Source organism: Lutjanus erythropterus, chromosome 11 (assembly GCF_056507025.1).
Source record: "Lutjanus erythropterus isolate fLutEry1 chromosome 11, fLutEry1.hap2, whole genome shotgun sequence".
NCBI lineage: Eukaryota > Metazoa > Chordata > Actinopteri > Lutjaniformes > Lutjanidae > Lutjanus > Lutjanus erythropterus.
The window spans coordinates 17578738-17598998 of NC_139327.1; the positions used below are offsets into that span (position 1 = coordinate 17578738).

At 36.8% G+C, this 20261-nt stretch overlaps 1 protein-coding gene across 3 annotated transcripts; it reads left to right on the forward strand.

The window, feature by feature from the left end:
* The first annotated feature begins 7705 nt into the window (after nucleotides 1-7705).
* Nucleotides 7706-16648, forward strand: LOC146318879 (histone acetyltransferase KAT5). 3 transcript variants are annotated; one of them, XM_084731058.1, is made up of 16 exons: nucleotides 7706-7792; nucleotides 7873-7939; nucleotides 9514-9582; nucleotides 9712-9848; nucleotides 10557-10625; nucleotides 10710-10892; nucleotides 11454-11624; nucleotides 11710-11784; nucleotides 13499-13561; nucleotides 13849-14097; nucleotides 14199-14288; nucleotides 14377-14517; nucleotides 14617-14710; nucleotides 14817-14976; nucleotides 15094-15175; nucleotides 16159-16648. In XM_084731058.1, the coding sequence occupies exons 1-16, from the start codon at nucleotides 7763-7765 to the stop codon at nucleotides 16291-16293; spliced, it is 1815 nt and encodes a 604-aa protein (XP_084587184.1). In that variant the 5' UTR covers nucleotides 7706-7762; the 3' UTR covers nucleotides 16294-16648. The 3 variants fall into 3 exon arrangements, with proteins under 3 accessions (XP_084587184.1, XP_084587185.1, XP_084587186.1); XM_084731059.1 differs by lacking the exon at nucleotides 10710-10892; XM_084731060.1 differs by lacking the exons at nucleotides 10557-10625; nucleotides 10710-10892.
* Nucleotides 16649-20261: the final 3613 nt, after the last annotated feature.

Genomic DNA, 20261 nt, shown 5'->3' on the forward strand with positions numbered 1-20261 from the left:
CTTCTCTCAAATATAATGGGACTAAATGGCCTCTGGAGCTCAAAGTGCCATGAAATACATTTGAAAAACTCAACAGCAGTTTCTTTTTCCAGAAATCACGACCTGGTTGTTCAAGATAATCCACAGACCCTGTTTCATGTAGAAAGGTAGTTCCGGTAGGACTGTGATGCAATACCATGCTCATGTGATGCCTGCCCTGGGGTTAAACTCATTACCATCATCACCACAAGTTTTCTTTTTGAAGGGTCTATCTCATGTTGAGATCAGCACATTGATATATTAATACACCTGTGGATCAGTGCTGTCACACACAAGCCAGGAACATGGCCTCTGATTTGTTGACAAATCAGGATCATTGAATTGATTGACAGACTCAACCCAAAGCATCTTGGGAATGCCAGTGGGCAGCTAACAACATGCTAGCAACAACAAAAACTTTTTTCATGAGGAGAAAAATAGATAAATAACAACAGAAGACATTTGGTGTTTGATTTGTCATCATGGATTTATTTTAACACATCTCCAAAAAGACACTGCAGTTCAAGGCTGCTTTATAAAGCTATTGAAAGGGCGATGATCGCACTGAAGCCGATGTTGTAAAGGTACAACACTAGCGATAGCAGTAGCTTGATGTTAGTCTTTCCTGCTCTGCTTATTTTATGGTTAACCCCATCACTTTCCCAACAGTTGGGAAACAATATACAAGACCTTTCTTGCTCTTGAGAAGCTGCAGCATTTATTAACTGTACCCTGAACTGCACATTTACTGCCAGACTACATGCTGTGAAATTTAAGTTTCTGCTTCATCATGCACACTAGTTGTGTAGTTGTGTTTAATAAGAAAACAATAAACATGATATGGAGACGTGCTTTTATAAAATATAATTATCAAGGCACCACTGTCCAGCTGTGTTGCTTTGTCACCCTAGTAAGAAAAAATCCACACCATCACACTCCCAAGTTCTGATAGATTCTAGAAAAAAAATAATTCCTTCATTATACAGCTCTCAACAAGGTCTGTGGATTAATTTGAGTAACCGGGTCATGATCTCTGGAAAAAGACATTGTTTTTGAGATTTTCAAATGAATTTTTGGTGGTTTGAGCCCCACAAACTGAGCACCATCGCATTACATTACATTCAAGAGAAGGCAGACATCTCTACAGCTGATATCTCCAAAATTCTGCAGCTCACCCAATCTAGATGGATAAATAGGGCTACAGGTAAGAGGAAAAATATGTATTTTTGATTCTGGGGTGAACTGTCCCTTTAACTGTTTGCACATACGTACACCTTATGTCGACGTACATGCTGGTTCTCTCTCACACTCACACACACACACACACACATACATATACATGTGCACATACACACACACACACACACACACACACACACACACACACACACACACACACACACACAAGCAAACAAACACATTCACCCTTGGCAATGTTTAGAAGAGCCTCTCCTTGTCACAGGGCAATGCAAATATTTTCCAATAGACTTGCTATGAAATATTTCTTACTCAAACTATGCTACTTAGTAATCCTTATTATAATGCATAAAATAATGTGAGTATATAATCAATGATTGTACAGTGAATATGTCATGCTGTAAACAATGTACATTTGCACTTTTCAATGTATGTTTATCCTCTTTTTATTTATTTGTATTTAATTTTATTTTTATATATCTATGTGATGAGTGCTGCTTGAAAGTATAACGGGAAAAAAACAGCAACTGAATGTTGCATGTTCACTTTAGGAATGAAATTTATGAGATCTTAAATTTCAGGGTAAAGCGTAATGATTTTATTTCCTCATCCAAATGTATGTATCCTCCTGCCGTGTTTGAGGAGATGCAAATCCTCTCTGCTTTCTGCTGAACATTTTTAGAATATCTGGAATCAAGTGCGTCACCGGTGTAGATATAAAAAGAACAAATCAGGAGTGAGAAGGTAACAGGTGTGAAATGTGCTGGGTGAAAGAAGGCGAGGAGGAACAACAAGTCAACCAAATGTTTCATTATGTAGCTAAAGAGATCGACGGCCTCTTTAGGAGCAAACTGGATCAGAGAGCAGATCAATAATCACTGATGGATTCTATCATTAATAGCAATAGTCGACATTGTGATGTTTAATTGTTATACCTCCCACTGCTGTGGCATCAGTCAGTTTATATGTTTTATATTAAGAACTTGATTTTATTTGTGCAATAACCATCCAAAGGTACCAGTTTCATTAAGGGAAAATGTGACGCTGCAATCTGTCTTTTTTCAACTTTTTATTTGTTGCTGCTGTTCAGTAACAAAGGCTAATCTGGCGGACATCTTTGCCAGATGACCCTCTTAAGGATTTAATTGGAGGGACAGAAGCAGAACTATAACAGGAATATGTACTGTAGATGGGTGCTGGATAAGCTGAAGCCACTGGGCAGATGTTGCCATTTTAAAGTCAGACCCAGTCAAGATAATTGGTGCTCAAGTTAGCGGAAGAAAACGTGTAGCATGGAAAAAATATATTGCATAACGTCAGCAGATATGTGTTTTAACCTTCCACAAATTACATCAAAAGCCATGAGTTGGTAGCAGGCCTGCGGGTATGACGTAGTAAAGAAACAGCTCCAACCCTGGAACAAAGCAGGGATAATTAGCAGCGTTGAAGTCATTAGCCAGTCTGAGAAAGTCTTGGCCTGAGGTCTGAAAGGCCTGTGGTACCAAAGAAGAAAACAAATCATCCTTTCTCTGCTGCAAAATGTTAAATATAAAGTAGTGGGTGCACTTCTCAGTGAGAATATATGGAGCACCGAAATGGCCAAAAATAAAATATAAATTAAGACATATTGATACAATAAATGAATTAATATGCACCAAAAACAATGTCAAAAATATATGTTGGCATTAATTACTTTAAAACTGTTATAGAACTGATATTTTCTGTTTTAATCTGCTTCTGTATTAATTTACCTTTGTAGTATTACCATTTATTTTTCCATTTAATTTACATTTTTTAAAATTAATTTATTTTAAAGCTGCAACAATTAACTTAAATTTTTCACATTTTCGGTCATCTGATAGACCAAATAACTGATCGATTAATAGAAAAATTAATCAACAGATTAATGGAATGTAAATAATCGTTAGTTGCAGCCCTAATTTATTTGGGAATTTATATATGTATTTATTGCTGTATTATCCCCCCCATTTATTCCCTCAAATGTATTTATTTCTTTTTCTTTTTTACATTTCTTCATATATTTCTATATCATTATGCAAATAAGGAGGCTGTCGTCCAAAGAGGGTCGACTTTTCACTTATTGTTTGATTGATATCAACACATGCATACATAGATGGGCTATATAGAAATATAGATTTATTTCACATTTTATACATTTATTACATTATTTTTGGTGCATATTATGGAATATTGATTGATTAATTAATTATTTTATTGACTCATTTATTTCTTTATTGTTCTCTGTTTTGGCCTGTCCTCCATTTGATTATTAATCTGACCAAAGAAATTGCTCTGAAAAAACATCCTCAAAGTTTGTAGTAATTCAGATCTCACACAGTCCTGATTTCTGGATTTTCAATCATGTTTCCGAAGATATTTTCCAGTGGCCTCTCCAGGTCAGAAAAGTGATCAGAAAAGTGATTATTGACAGATGCAATTTGACTGAAGTGGAGAAACTAAACACTTTGATTATAATCAAATGTAATCATGTGTAAGCAGTGTTCTGGGAGTGAATGTGTGAGATGCAGCTGATGAGCGTGTGTTCAAATCAACATGTTTTTTTCACTCTCACACTTTTATTTATCATGTCACTATTTCACCTGTTTGTAATAATAAGCCACCTGACAAGTGCACTCTATCATGCATGGTAAACAATAATAATCAGGCTATCCCTACAGGATGCTTCGACCGTCTGATTGACAAGTAGTCATGGAATCGAAAGCTGTTCAACACAGATTTGTTCTTTTTTGTATTTTGTTCTGATATAATTTATTTATTATTTACAGGTTAATCAATGGTTTCTCAACTCAAAAAAAAATGCAAGTTCTGTATACTGAACGCTGTTCCAAGGATTATAATAAAGATAATTTATAACCTTTGCCTGTGCTCAGTGACATGATTTGCTCAAACACTGACTGTTGTTAGTTCACATTATGATCTTATAAGGCCTTAACACAGCAACAAGTAATCGTTAAAGTTTATTAACGTAATTTATTGCATGGCTTTGCTAAATACATTATTCTGATCAGTCAGTTACAGCATTCGAAGGTCTGTTATATCTGAATAGCAGACTATGAGTTACAGACCATTTCTATAAACGCAGATCTGATCGTAGACTCTCAAGGAACAATAAAATAACTTTTAAAATCATGTTTTTTGCCAAATTATTTATTTTCGTAGCCATATAATGAGCAGGTTAATGTAAGGTGAGAGGCTTATTGCAAAATATACTTTAGCCAGGGTTTATTTTTACACACTTTGCTCAATCAGATATCACACACTAGCGTAAGAAGAAGTAAGAAGGCTAAAGACTTTGATCATTTTTGTGTATACTTTCCATTACACATGTGATAGTTTTGCCAGTTTTTCGTGTCACATATACTACTATCTTTGCATAGCTCTTTTTAATGCAAGTTTCATTATTGTGGCCAAAATAACTCAATTGTTAGGAGGAATTTATATTCTCTTCAAAAATGGAAAGCTGGGTGGGTAAATATTCTGAAGAACCAGATATGATCCCATTTTCAGGCGTCATTGTCCTGATGATTGTGAGAGCTGTAACTGCAGACAAACAATTCAGTATAATGACAGTGATTTAAGAGCTTCTTTCCATAAATGTACATAATGGCTTCATTCAGTGTGCTGAAGCAGTTTAGTCATAATATTTATTCAGACGTCTCAACAGAAGCTGAAAGGGAATGAAACTCTAACAAAGACTTGGATTCACTGGCTGAAAACACACTGCTGCAATCTACGCTCATCGTTATATAGACAGTATGAGATTAGAAAATTAAGGTGTTTCAGCAACAGTAAAAGAAGACATCAAACAAGTATTAAATCATTATGTATTTACTGAACATACAACAGTTTCCATGGTTGATCTTCAGATTCCATAAAATCTGATTTAACATCTCCATTTAGCTGCATAGTAAGTCTGAATTAATGGACATTTTATGTGAAGCCGGTTTGTTCCTTGAGGCTTGTTTAGGTATACAAGAGAGACCCCTGCTGGCAAATATCTGTCCCAAATCACTGTCCCTTGAAAATGTATAGGACTTTGTATTTTTTTTTGCCTGTTCTATGTAAAGCATTCACAATACTGGAACTCTAAATGTTGATACAATACTAGAAAAAAAAAGAACAATACTCAAGACTCACTCATGACGCGCCAGTTTTTTCTTCTTTGTAATAAACAGCCTGCACACAGTGCTGGTACAGAAAGTCTTGAATGTGATGTTAGATGTTTTTTTTTTGGTACCTTTGATACTGTGATATCTGATATGGTATCGTTGTGAAGACATGGTATTAGTCCTATGTCATTGCATGTCATCTTTTTGCAGTGTAATGTATAAGCTAGAATATGTACATTTCATCTCAGCATATTGAGGCTGGTGCCTGTTTTGATTTGCTCCATATTCAGTCACAGCAAACATGTTTTCCTTATCCAGCTGTTGAAAAACACAATTCTGCCTCTCACGCCGTGTGATACTGCACGACTAAAGTGTTCAAAAGTGCCAGATTGCAATGGAATAGTAGTTCTACAGAGTAGGTTTTCTGGGCGTGTGTGTACTCACTCTTCTGGTTGTTTACGAGTACTGCATAGCAATTGAATGAGCTTTAATTGGTTAAACTTTACTAAAGCCTCAGCACCCAGAGACAGATCAATGCACTCACTGCCCAATCAGGTGGTAATAATCCTAATAAAGGTGTTGCACACATGCTACTTGGCTCACATAAAATTTTGCAAACTGAGACCAAGAGGGCAGTTAGAAGATGATGAATGTACTCATAATGCTGGAGTTACCTCAGGTAACTACTGCAAGTGCTCTGCATTCTAATGGTGTGAAGCCAGAGGCCTGATCACACAACAGTTTCCCAGGCCCAGGCTTCTGACAAAAACAGTGTACACACAGCAAAGTCACTGTCTAAAACACATAAACTTGTGGAACAATAAAGGTGGTACATGTCCTTTCTCATTCTGAGACAGCTCCCACTGCAGCTGCATGAAGAAGTAGATGAACCACAGAATACTACCACACTATTTAGAATACTAAAAAGAGATTTATTATGTCCCAGTATATAACATATCAAATGCATGCCAAAAATGGATGTCCTACTGCATCCGGTCATATTTTGCAGTATGCAAACCAGCATTCTTTTGTAACTATTCTGAATGGATGTATGAGCAAGAGGGTCATGACAAAAGTAGTTTGTCCCAATTTTATGCATACATTGTGCAATGGTGTCTACTTTGTGAGGGAAGCTGCAGTACATACTGGAAGAGAAAAAAATGCTTATGATTTGGAATGCAGTGCATATCCCTAGAAAATATAACAGTAGAAGTGGAGAAAGACAATACCTCTCTGTGCCATTACACCTGTAAAATCCAGCTGACGCTGCCATGCCTCTGATGGAGTATGTTCTAAGCTCCTCCAGGGGAGCACAACCAGCCATTTCACACAGCTTCCAAATACAGTTTCAATGATTGATCTAGCCTTTGGGTTGAGAGAGGAGACTCTCAGACCCCTTAATTCTCAACCTTCCCAGCAAACACCAGGGCTAAGAGGAGCACTGTTATCATTGGCACAAAGTCAAAGTGCTCACAGCAAGCCACAGTTGTTCCCAATACACAGCGGAGGTGACACCTCTTGTCAGAAATTTCTCTTAGGAGAGCGTGTCCTGTAGAGGGCAGGTACAATGACTGCCAGCTGTAGCCTTGCACAAACTCTTGATCAACCACCTACAGAACTTCTAGATCATGGATGCGATGTACATTCAGAGTAATTACTGGGGCTGGATATAATTTAAAAAGTACAAGTACACTTAAAGTGATACTGATACCAATGAAATACTTCATTCAGTACCTTTTTGAAGGGTCTTCTTTACACTTGTGGTGACTGACTTGGAGAAAAGCCATATAAATAGTCTTTTTTTCCCCCTAGATCTGAGTACCAAAAGGATCGAATGAAGTATTATTTGACTGGAAAGGTTTCAGCTTGGTACTAGGTTAGTTCAATCGAAATCACAGAAATCACAGAATTTTGAATTTTCTTCTTAAAAAATGACTCTCATCAATTGATTATCAAAATAGATGATGATTAATTCAGTAATCAATTAATAAACAACTAATCGATTAAACATTGCAGCTCTATTTGGTTCAAGCCTATGTAAGCACACTTCATATTTTATTTGACATCAAGAAAACACAATTTGATTTTGATATAACAATACAATAATACATTACATTTGGGGGGCTTATATTGTTAAATAAGTGCACATTATGATGTGATCTAAAAAGGGGCTAAAAGGGCATTTTCCATTTAATTTCAGATATAAGAATACATAGGTATTTTGTAAGTGTTTGGAAGAATGTAGTACGGAGGTTGAAAATAATTATCCTTCTTTTTTCCGGTTTGGTTTTCCAACTTCCGCTCTCCACATTCGCTCTCGGATCTCCATCTTGCTCTTTCTTCATCTTTGCTGTAGACCGGCATTTTCCCACAACACCCTGCTTCTGCTCTCACAGATGACGAAAATGGCGGATAACTCATCTTCGGTAGGTTTTCGTTAGATATAATTTTATTTTAGAGACATTGACTAGTTTCAGGGTTCAAATTAACGTGTTATTTTCCACAGGTCGAGATTGTTGAGGGCTGTCGCCTTCCCGTTCTTCGTAAAAACCAAGAACACGAAGACGAATGGCGTAAGTATTGTCCGGACGGTTGTTTTTCCAGTGCTAAGCTAACGTTAGCTAATGCTAACAAGCCAGCCTCAGCTGTTGTTAACGGACGCCGCCACGGCCTCTGGTTTAAGCACTGTAAACACTACACTCACAGAGGGGACACATGCAGCTATAAGATGTGAAAGAGTTTAATTTAAATGTTTGCAAAACCACTGTTGTGTCCAGTTAGAAATTAACTAGCGAACTCTCAGAAACAGTTTTATAAAATTCAATTTATTGGGTCGGACCAGGCGAGTTTGACATAATGCTGTTGTTTATAAACCTGAAACAGCGCATTATTGCAGCATTTCTGTTCTGACATCTCAGGATAAATGCATATATTTTTTGGTACTTTAAAATTAAAGGTTAACTTTTCCACCAACCCTTGTCACATTTAGGTTCATGTGAGTGTTGATATTATTAGTGAGTAAAGATGTTCCCATGTTAGAGTTTTCTTCTTTAACCTAAATCGGTGTTGGACGTCTTTAAAAGCCAAACACAAGACATTTGTCAAGTACAGACAATTTTATTCTATAATATTTCGTCACAGCGTAAATTTATCTTTAAACTAGGACGTAACGTTTATTAATTGATTTCCTGTTGTTTATAAAATTGTTTGTGGAAAATGGCCATCAAAATTTCCCACAGCCATGTGAACATTTAAAGGTACTTGTTTAATACAAATAAGTTAAAAATTTAAATATACTTAATTTATAATGATGATAATAATAGTAATGATAATAATAGTAGTAGTAGTAACAGCAAAGCAGCAGTTTAGTACACTAATGCAATGTTAATGCAAAGTCTTTTTTTGTATGTTTTTTTTTTTAAAGATGTGCCCTGACAGCCCTGTATGATCACCCCTTTATCAACACTATTAGTTATATTCTGAATATCTTAATTTGAATTAATTTCACACTGGCTATTATTTCACTAATTGTAACATAAAAGTGGCCACAGTAGTAGTTGTTTTAATATTTTTCAACAGTCGAAGTGTAAATGTTTAGTTTAGTGTTCAGGTTGGTCAAGTTTGCGTTTGTACAACAGCCACATTTAGTAGCAAAAGTTCCATTCCGAACCATTTATTCATTATTTTTTCCATCAGGCTATTTTATCTCCTTGACTCATTTGTTTACTAGATTTCACATACTCTATTTTTCAGTAACACCCAAAGTAATTAACTGACTTAATATTCGGATGGACTTTTTTAAAATCAAATCTAAAAACACTTTTCAGTATTAGTTGAGCTGCTCTACAGTCTTTCCACGTACCCCCTGGCAACTGCAGAATTACCTCCTGGGGTGCAGATACGCCTGGTTAGAAAGCACTGCACAAGTGAAGCTTAAACCATCAAATGCTAGCATTTCTGCATTGAATTGCTGCCTTAGTTAAGTGAAAACTACATAAAGCCTTTAACCAACAATTTGTGCTGACAGGTGTTGATTATGGTGATAAATCTGTAATGTTTTATCAGCTATTTTATGGAAGTTTGTCACAATATTTTTTTTTAACATTTGAGTTAAGTGCAAGTTTTAATTTGACTTCTTTTCTTGCAGCATTGGCTGAAATTCTAAGTGTGAAGGAAGTGTCATCAAGAAAGCTTTACTATGTTCACTATATCGACTGTGAGTATAGTTTGTGTTTCTCTCTTCATTTTCTTTTACATTTTAATAGTTACAGTCATTTAGTATATGATTATCTTACACAAAAAGCCAAATGTGTTCTTGGTTGTGTGAAATTGCTTGTGTCACTAGTCAACAAGCGCCTGGATGAGTGGGTCACAGGAGACAGGCTGGACATGAAGAAGCTTCAGTTCCCTAAGAAAGAAGCTAAAACACCAACCAAGAATGGTCTTCCAGGCTCCCGTCCCAGTTCTCCAGAAAGAGAAGTGGTAAGCTACGCCACCAAATGCTCATCTCAAAGCCCCAAAGGTCCTAACAATACAGTGAGGTTTGGCAGCATCATTTTACCATTTTACCTGTGTTTGACAGCTGCAGTGGTGACTGAGTGATATTAGATGACTCCAGGAAGGCCAGTAGACAGCATTTGAAAGCTAATCTCAATATTAGTTACTGTGTTATGAATATTGCTACGTGGCTATAATGATCTGTAAGGTGTAGATCATAGCAAGTGAGATTAGTACTTGGAATCAGTGCACAAAAACGACGAATAATATGATGTCTTATATGTTAATAATTTTCACTGGTTGTTAATTTACTGGGAATAAAAAATAACTACAAGCTATTAGCAACCATTTACATGTTTACTAATGACATAAATACATTGCATACTGCTTGAACAATGATTTGTTAAAATCTATCAACACAATATATGATGTGTTTTTCAGCTGTATGTGCACAGAAATATTCATTTAACCCAGCCTTGACACCTAAGGAAACATTGAAGTAATCAGTTTTCATTCTTAAATTTGTGTATTTACACTTCGTTATATCTGATTTGATTCGAAATGGCGGCCACAGAAACTGTTCATTTTTAATGCTGTGTTGGTTGTTATTGAAGACGCAGTGAATACCTGAGTATTAACAATATGAATGTCAGTTAAATCCCCCTTCCTTCTCTTCCTTTCTGTTCAATTCAGAGGAAGAGTCTAGATCTCAACCTACAACCTGCCACAGCTCCTTCCAGAGGCAAAACCCTCCCCACACCGGTACAAGTTGAATTTACCCATTCTAGAAATGACTGAAACCTTGTTTAAACCTGGTGTTAACATGCATCTTGTGTGATCATACAGCTATCGGGTCATGCTGAACTGCATGGAAATCCAGATATAAACAACCATGACACAAAAAAAGAAGATGATGATCCAGTCGTGCAGATCACAGCTGGAAGTGGTTTAACTCACAGTGTACCCAAAAGTTTATCAGGTGTATGCACTGGACTTGTCAAGCCATGTTTCAGCTTCAAGTCTGTCAAGGTAGCTGGTATTCTTTGTCTATGTTGTAATCATACATATACGTGCTAAAGATGGATGATTTTATGAGTTTTGATTATCTGCATAAATCGCATGCATTGAAGCCACTAACAATAAATCACACTGCAAATGAAAAAAATGTTGATGCATGCTGACTGGCATTTTAGGGGTTAAAAACACTCCTGAAGACACATTGTTAGCTGTAAGTGTAAACCCAATGCAGTTGCAGCTGATCTGTGTCTGTCGCATCTTAATACCAGGTTTAAATAGGGTTTAATTTACATTGGACTAGTATAACCTGGAGATAAACCTACTTAAATTGGTATGATGTGATTATTAAAACAGACACAGTCTTGGCTCCAATCAGTGAACAAACTGCAGGTAATATTAAGACAGCGCTCCTGATATTAATCATTACATTAGTGTGTATTTAAGTTGATCACATGCGTCTGGCTGGAATCACAAAATCTTGTTTGGAAACATACATTCTGATTCAGTTAAGTGTGATTGGTCTGCCTGTATCCATTTTAAGCCAAATGTCTTAACAACGTTTGTTTGCTACAGAAGAGGAAAGTAGAGACCGTCCCCATGGCGACTCAGGTATCCCCGGCCACCCCCGTGCCCTCCCTGCCAAGTTCAGCTGAGGCCTCTCAGGCATCTGTTTTTCCTGCTGTGAGGGAGACCAACACCTTCAAGTCCCGTGAAGACCATGACCAGCTCTCCTCGCTCACAACGGTAAGGACAGTCATCTTGGGTTCTTTAAAATATTTCAGTTGAAGTCTTTGTCATTGGCTAATACGTTGTTTCTTTGCAATGATAGAACGGCACTGCCCGACGACTCGTCCCCTCGCAGCCCGGGAGGAAGAGAAAAGCTAACTGTGGGGCAGCTGATGAGGTATGTAACTTCAGTATTTTTCATTCTTACAGTCTGATTATTATTTTCTCATTTTAAATGTATTCTTTATGTCAGAGTCTGCATGATTGTATCCTCTTTTATTTCAAGCACTGCAAGCTTAATAACGTATACAATAAGCATGTTCACTTCTGGTAACATTCTCCATTTCAGCCAGTGACAAAATCATTTTAATTGGTGCACAGTAACTGCAGTCACAGTCACATATTTTGTTCATTTCCGAGTGCAACATCCAAATCGGATGAGCTATAATTTTACAGCATTATAATGAAGTACTGTAGTTCTACAAAGATGCAGGGACAGACTTTAACAAATGTCACATTATTATGATTTGAATAGTTTTTCTCAGTGAAAATAAAAATTCTGGCGCAAAAAGATCGTTCCCACTAACTGTGAATTATATAGTAATAACAATATCTTTGAGTATATTTTTGAGGTTTTTTTGGTTTGTTTTTTTTACCACATCACACAGTCCTAATCATCATCTATTCCAGTACTAAAAGCAAAAATGACCACAAATACTGACTTGATTAAAATGAGCCAAATTTTATAAATGGTTTTACAGAAGTATTTGTCAGAAAACAAATCCCAAAGTTTGTCTCTCAAATGAATTCTTTGTCATATTTTATTTACTCTTTTCTTTACTCTCTTCCAAGAGAAGTAGAGAAAAGTAGTTTCTTGACAAAATATTTGCAAGTTAGTACTTTCAGTTTGTTAATTTTAGAATTTGTTACACTGCAGGTTGTTCATTATGTGTTTCTGAGCCTAAAATCAGTGTTTGTGAAGACCTAACTTTGTTTGATTAATAAATCCTAAGTTTCAGACTAACTTAAATACATATAATGACATATGACATAACAGGAAGTATCTACTAGTTTTGTACAGGATTTTCAGTCTTGTGTGTTTCATTTTCATCTGAAGTTGAGTTGGTTTATTTTGGCCTTTTGTTTTGCTCCATCTTCAAATTCACTGCTGTGACCAAATTAATTGTTGCAACTTGTACAATGAGGAGTACATATTAAGATAATTTGCAAAAAAAGCTACAACTTTAAATTGATTATTATATGGAGAGTTGGATTTCCATATAATAAATTGTATTTTATCTTTTTCATCAGTTATCTCTGACAAAATTATCTAAAGTGAATGTTTTTTTTGCTTTTGAGAGATTGGTGGTATAACTGAGCTGAAGAGCTGATCGTGGTTTGGTCCATTTGATTACATAGATGTAACGTATCAGTTGAACAAACTAAAAAAAAGATTTAATGTCACTGAATGAGGCAGGAAATGGATTTTCAGAGATTCTGTTTGCCCTGTCAACCACCTCGACACAAGCTGCTCAGCTGTTGTATTGAGCTTAGAAAATTGCTGCAGCTGACATCATCTTTGATGACAGTGGCCTGTGGGTTCGTGATATACAAATCTATCAAACCAATGTGAAATAATTGTCTTAACATTTGTTTTTGCTCTTTTGCTCACTCTTCATTCATTGTCTAACATCTCTATCACTACCTATGACTGCCAGTTTTGCTTGCTGGCTCCTGATGAACCCACCCTGGAATGTACTAAAACTACAAATGTTACACTGAAGTTCAATAATGCCTTCAATTTGCCCCTTAACCAGTTCAGTGTAATGAGAATTGATCTATTCCCCTCTTTAGTTTCCAAAAGCCTGTATTTTTGTGTCTTTTTCTTCTAGATGATAAAGGTTTTGCAGTATAACAACCCTCAAAGTGCCAGTGTCTTTCTACCACCACCAGAGGTCTGTTTTATTTCCTGTTATTGCCCATTGATTGTGTGTTACTGTCCAAATTCAGCTGTGCCTTAGTGGGTCCAATAAAACAGAGGTGTTGCTTACCCCAGACCCAAGTTTATTCATGTTAGTAACATGTACAGCTGCTGTGATTTATACATGTTACTTATTTAAAGAAATATATATAAAAAAAGAAATCAAATGTGTGAAAATCTCAAAATGCATACAGTATACTCCATTTGATAAAACAGCTGCACCAGCAGTATCTAACATTTGTCTAAATGTTTTACTACTAGGATTCCCAGGACAGTTCAGACGGCATCCCGTCTGCACCCCGCATGACGGGCAGTCTGGTGTCTGACCGCAGCCACGATGACATAGTCACCCGCATGAAAAACATAGAGTGTATAGAGCTGGGACGTCACAGACTGAAGCCCTGGTACTTCTCGCCGTACCCACAGGAACTCACCACACTGCCCATCCTCTACCTCTGTGAATTCTGTCTCAAGTACCTCAAAAGCCTGAAGTGTCTCCAGAGGCATTTGGTAAGAATCATCAGTATGTCACCCGTGTAAGCCCTTAACCTCTCACTGCTTAGATTGCTTGAACATTGCTCTCATCCTCTCATGTCCATCATCTTTGACAGACAAAATGTAATCTAAGACATCCTCCAGGCAACGAGATCTACCGCAAAGGCACTATCTCTTTCTTTGAGATTGACGGCAGGAAAAACAAAGTAGGTGATGGCAGATTTTTCTCTCTCCTTAACATTTTGTGTTCTTAATTTGTCTTTGATTGATACATTGACTGTTATTTTTTTCCAGACATATTCCCAGAACCTGTGTTTACTTGCTAAGTGTTTCCTGGACCACAAAACCTTGTATTACGACACAGACCCTTTTCTCTTCTACGTAATGACGGAGTATGACTCCAAAGGCTTCCACATAGTGGGATACTTCTCTAAGGTACACAAGTGATGAAAAAAAATTACTGGTACGGCTTGGAAACAGTACCACATCTTACCAAGGGTTCCCAAAACTTGAAATATTTTTTGTTTTCTGCAGGAAAAAGAGTCAACTGAAGATTATAACGTTGCCTGCATCCTGACCCTGCCTCCCTACCAGCGGAGAGGCTACGGCAAACTGCTCATCGAGTTCAGTAAGTGTAGAATCTAAATCAGTGGCATGAAGTTCAGTAGATATTTGTACAGATTTTTGTTCACCTCACTTATGCTAATTATCTTTTCACTGTGTGTTTTTGACAGGTTATGAGCTGTCCAAAGTAGAAGGGAAAACAGGAACTCCTGAGAAGCCACTCTCTGACCTCGGCCTTCTGTCCTATCGCTCCTACTGGTCGCAGACCATCCTGGAAATTCTCATGGACCTGAAACCCGATAATGGAGAACGGCCGCAGATTACCATCAAGTATGTGACTGATGGCATTTTGTCTAAACCTTTAATTAACCTTCCGAGAGTTATTTTCAGAAGAGCAGGTAGATGATTGGTTCCCTTTTCATTTGACTTTTCTCTTTGAACCTGCAGTGAAATCAGCGAGATCACAAGTGTAAAGAAAGAAGACGTCATTTCAACGCTTCAGTACCTCAACCTCATCAACTATTACAAGGTGAGAGACCATCCTCAACCCGGCCCTTTCTGATTGCATCTACATATGCAGCTTGCTGGTGTGTAGCATCCCCCACCCTGCCTGAAAATGAAAATTTAACACCCCTTGACACTTACTTGGCATTAAAGGCTGTAAGAAATGCAAATATGGTATGACAAATAACTGCAGTGTAAATGGATAAACAGCAGAAGTTTATGGAGTCGAAGGAGTGCCATGAAAAATAATAAATCTTTAAAAGAAAAATTTTACTTTTATTTATTGTCTTTTATAATCTTGATTATAAAATTAATCTTGAGACTTTTTAATGTCATGATGGGGAGAAAAATGGTAGTTTGTCTGAGACTTTTGGTTGTTGTTGTGAGCAGTATTTGACTAATATGATACCTGAGTTGGTATTAAAGATGAGGCGGTATGATACTCGGTATCGGTCTGACACTGGCCAAAATCACTGGATCAGATATTGGGGGAGTGGGCAGTATAGTTCAATACGATCCCTTGGCCTAAATTCTCACCTAAGTTCTTTGCTAAACTTTGAGCAACATGCCATGAAGACAGACGTGTTATAATTTTTAACAAAATGAAGCAACTGAGTCATTCTCTGTGCTGTGTATGTCTTCCTTTAGGGGAGTAGAATATTTGTTTCACAGTTTGAGCGATATGGTTTTTAGATGGCTGTGTTAAGCAAAATGTATCCATTCACAGATAATAATATGGTAAAGGTGTAATTAACAGCTTAGTTGTTTAAGAGAGGGAAAAAGATGTTATTGGATTGTGTCAGTATTGGCAGATACTCAAGGTTGTAGTGTCTGTACCGGACATGAAAAAGTGGCGTTGAGACATCCCTAGTTGGTATCCAGCCAGATCACACTGTGATGTAGACGGACCTCTTTATGTCCCCCCAAAATATTTCCCTTGTGTTCCAAAAAAAATATGAAGTGACATTCTGTCTAATATGTTGTCTTTGTCTGGTCTCTTGAATCCAGGGTCAGTACATCCTGACTCTGTCAGAGGACATTGTGGACGGACACGAAAGAGCGATGCAGAAGAGACACTTGCGCATAGATCCTAAATGCCTTCACTTCACACCTAAGGACTGGAGCAAGAGGGGGAAGTGGTAGAGTTCCCGCCTGGTTCACTAAATCCCCTCACCAAACGCCAGATAGGAGACTTGAAACAAACGATGGATCAGATAAAGGTTTTTATCAAACTGTCTCATCGAGAACCAAGGACTCCTCTTTGAATAAGAACAAGGAACATCAAAAATGCATTTATTGTGAATATTCATCATATATTGTGAAGTAGAAAAGCTCTCAGACTGGTGAGTGGGAGTGACACCGCCAAAAAATACACCTTCTACTGTGTAAAAGAACCTGTTTATGACCAACAGTGCGTTAAAAGTGATATATGGTGTCTGTTTAATAGTGTAAATTAAAGCCTCAAGTGGCAAACATACAGACCACCTCATGAAAACAAGATGTGGTTTTATTAATAATTGAATTAATCTGAGTTCTACATGGAATTGCCTCATCACATTAATGTAAAGACCACAAGGAGGATTTTTGTCTACATCCTTTCTATCGGCCACTCAAAGAAGTAGTTAAAATGTCATCAAACTTATTTATTTATCACAACAAGGTTTGTAAACATTGTGTAAATTCTGTTTTTTTCATACAGTTCATATTTAAGAAACCTTAGTTGATGGAAAATGTATTTGTCTGAACAGCACTCCAAAATTTAGTCCTCACTTTCTACTTTGAATAGATTTTTATATTCAGTGAGCAGGCTTCAAAACTTCTACGTCTGCACTCACACTTTTACTTACAGTGTGTTGTGAGTGTATAAACAGGGAAAAGGTTCAAATTTTCAGATCTTTTTTTTTTTTTTTTTGGGAGTGACACATGCACTTTTAAATTCTCAACCCAACACACAGATGGTTTCTTCATTTAGCTTGTTATTCTGTTGGAGTGCCTGAATTTTAATGTCTCTTAAGTAACATGGAGAACAGAAATGTGCTGGTAGTTCCCTGTTATATATATTTAAATAAACACTTGGGATGCAGAAAAAAAAAAAAAACTAGACATCTAAGACCAACAGTTCTAATGTTGCTTCAGACCCGACATGGTTGATTCAGGTTTGTTATCTTTTCCAGTAGTACCTGTGCTTTTCATTTCCCTATATTTTACATAGTTGGAAGTATTTATGCTCTTTGTGATCATTCAGGTGAACATTTCTTCCCTTTTTTTCCAGATAATCTCATCATCGTCTGTACAGTGTGCAGTGAGACAAATCAGTTCCCCGAGTTAAGCTTATGTTCCCTGTAACTGTACATACTGAACCTGATTGTAAAAATAACAAAAAAGCTTAGAAGACAGAAGCCATGTTGAACTGTTAGAGGAATGTAAATTTTGTGTACAGTTGTCTTTGTTTTGTTTTTTTTTTACTTATTGTAAACTAACTGACTGCACAATATCAACAGGAAAAGACATAAAAGTGATATCTTACTTTCAGTTTGTGTTTTGTTTACATGTCACAGAGGATGTTGGATTTACCCTGTCTAAATGATTTAGTATATCTTTAAGTGAAACACAGTTGAGAGTATGATTTGAACGTTTGATATCAAAAGCTTGTTGAATTGATAAAAAAAAACATCTTAAAAACCTCTAAAAGTGTCTGGATTGTGTGTCTTTAAAAGACAGTCTTTCAGTATACAGTACTTTTTTATTCAAAGGCTCAAGAATGAGGGTCAACTGTATGTACAGGTATGAGAACCAAACAGTGAATATATGGATTCATAGGAATGCCATAAATATAGAAATAAAGAGGAATAAATAAGTGAATTTAAACCTACCACAGGGAGTTTTAACTAAACCTGATGCATCTATATGACCTACATAAGCAAACAAGTCTTCCATGAGAAGATTGGTGATTTCTACATTTTTTTTTTCATCTGCGGTTCAAAAGTACAAACGAGAAGTCAACTGTAATATTTCCAACATGCAATGTAGGAAACATTTATTGCAACATGCTGTTTGGGTGAACACCGAGTTTATGCAACAGCCACCAGGTGGCAGTATTGTAACCCCCCCCCCCCCCCCCCCCCCCCTCCTGTGTGTGTCCAAAATTGCATTAGCAAAGTTCAAACCACAGGCTAAAATTTGGAAAGAGTGATGCTCGCATGAGCGGGAATTTAATACAACCTCCGACCTGAACACTGTAACTGTATTACAGCCGTCGAGCACCTGAGTAAAGTAGAACAAATGGACATCTGCAGTGGACCCAGTTTACAGGTAGATGCATAATAACTATTTAAATATGATCCTTAACTCTGTAAGTAGCCTAAAGTCTCTGCTGCACGGAGTTAATTGATTTTCCTGGACTAGTTGCTGAGCCACACCTTCACATCTGGACACAACAAGGTAGGCAAACACGTGACAGCCTGAACTGTGAACCACATGAACTAAGTGTTTTAATCTGGAAAGTTTAGCTACATGTTGCTTTTTCTGCAGGGTTATACAAACCTGTTGAGTCACAATCTGCTTAAAACGAGTCTGCAGGTGATCAGAGCTCAGGACTGATGCTGTTTAACTTAAAAAAGTCAGGTTTGAATTATCTTCATCTCGATGCTCTGCAGCTCTGGTGATAAATTCCCTCACATCATCACACCCATCTTCTTTCCACACCTGTCAGAGCCACAGCAGCAGTCTCCTAGAGGACAGAGAGGAATTTCACACTCATCTAATATCCTCCTCACAGAACTCATTTGGGAAGTCTTTCTGACATTTAGTACATTTCCTCATCCTGAATCCAGATTGCTGCGTCCTCAGTCTGTTATCTGCACCTCTGAGATACAAGTTTATTTTTTATGTCTGCCTTCAGCTGTTTTTATTTTGACAAATTTATCGTTATTCTTTTATTACTTTAGTCATCTTGAGAGCAAAAAAAATCCAAAGATTCTCTGTTTTCAGCTTCTTAATGTGATAATTTGCTGCTTTTCTTTGTCTTTTAAGGTTCTATGCTGAACGTATTTTGTTTTTGAGCTGTTGGTCAAAAAAACAACAACAAAAAATCAGATTGTCAATTAATCAATCAAACTTTATTTGTGTAGCATAATAATAAGACGTGTCAGGATCACTTTGGGTTCTGGGCAATAGTGATTACCAGTTTTCACCATTTTTTGCCACTTGATAGACAAAACAGTAAAAAGGAAAATAAAATAATATAAAACAAGTAACAAATAAATAAAAAGTAATTTTATTGAAAATAATCTGTAGTTGTATCCATAATGTACTCTGTTCACTGTTGTTGGGCTTTAGATGTTGTTCAGATTATTGTCTTAGGTTGTTATAAGCTATCAATTAACAGCTATTACACCAGAGGAAAAAGACGATCTATGCTGATTTGAATCACTAATGGAAATTATGGAAACAATAATTAAAAAGCAATCTAGCATTCAGATTGTGATTTACTTGGTTTGAAATGTAATAATGAACCTTGGTTTTTATTGTGCTCAGGATGACTCATTGTCTGCCGTTGTTTCAAACCACTTGTCTCCACCACGTCATGTCTCATAAAATGTAATATGTCACAAGAGGGACTAAACTTAAGAGAGTCATGTCTCTCTGCAGAGTCTCAGTGGTCTTTGTGGAACATGTCCACACGGTGTCACTGCAGCACTGAGTGTCGTGGTGCCGTTTCATTTACAAAATGACCTCTGCTGTGAAGCTCACACACCATCACAGATCAGACTCCAGCTCTGGAAACTATACTGAACAGAAAGACCAGTTTATGCAGGTTGTATTAATGGCATGTAATTCCACATCATCACCTATATAGATGGATAGATAGATCGATAGATAGATAGATAGACAGAATTTTTTTGCAGTGATCCCTCAAATGTGGTTATCAAACACTTGACAAACACAGACTTTGATAATGGTATATAATAAAGGCATGATTTTTTACAGTTTTATATAAACTTTATTGTCCAAAATGAAACAGTAAACTTTGACTGAAATTTGAATAACTATAAATAAATAAAAAACAATAAAAGCAAAATATAGGCTATAGATTAATCTTGAATTAAGAA

Bases quoted from the DNA above. Each gene is read 5' to 3' on its own strand.
- LOC146318879 (XM_084731058.1), top strand. From the start codon at position 7,763: ATGACGAAAATGGCGGATAACTCATCTTCG. The intron at 7,793-7,872 runs GTAGGTTTTCGT...TATTTTCCACAG, and splicing joins TGGCGGATAACTCATCTTCG to GTCGAGATTGTTGAGGGCTG. The intron at 9,583-9,711 runs GTGAGTATAGTT...TTGTGTCACTAG, and splicing joins CTATGTTCACTATATCGACT to TCAACAAGCGCCTGGATGAG.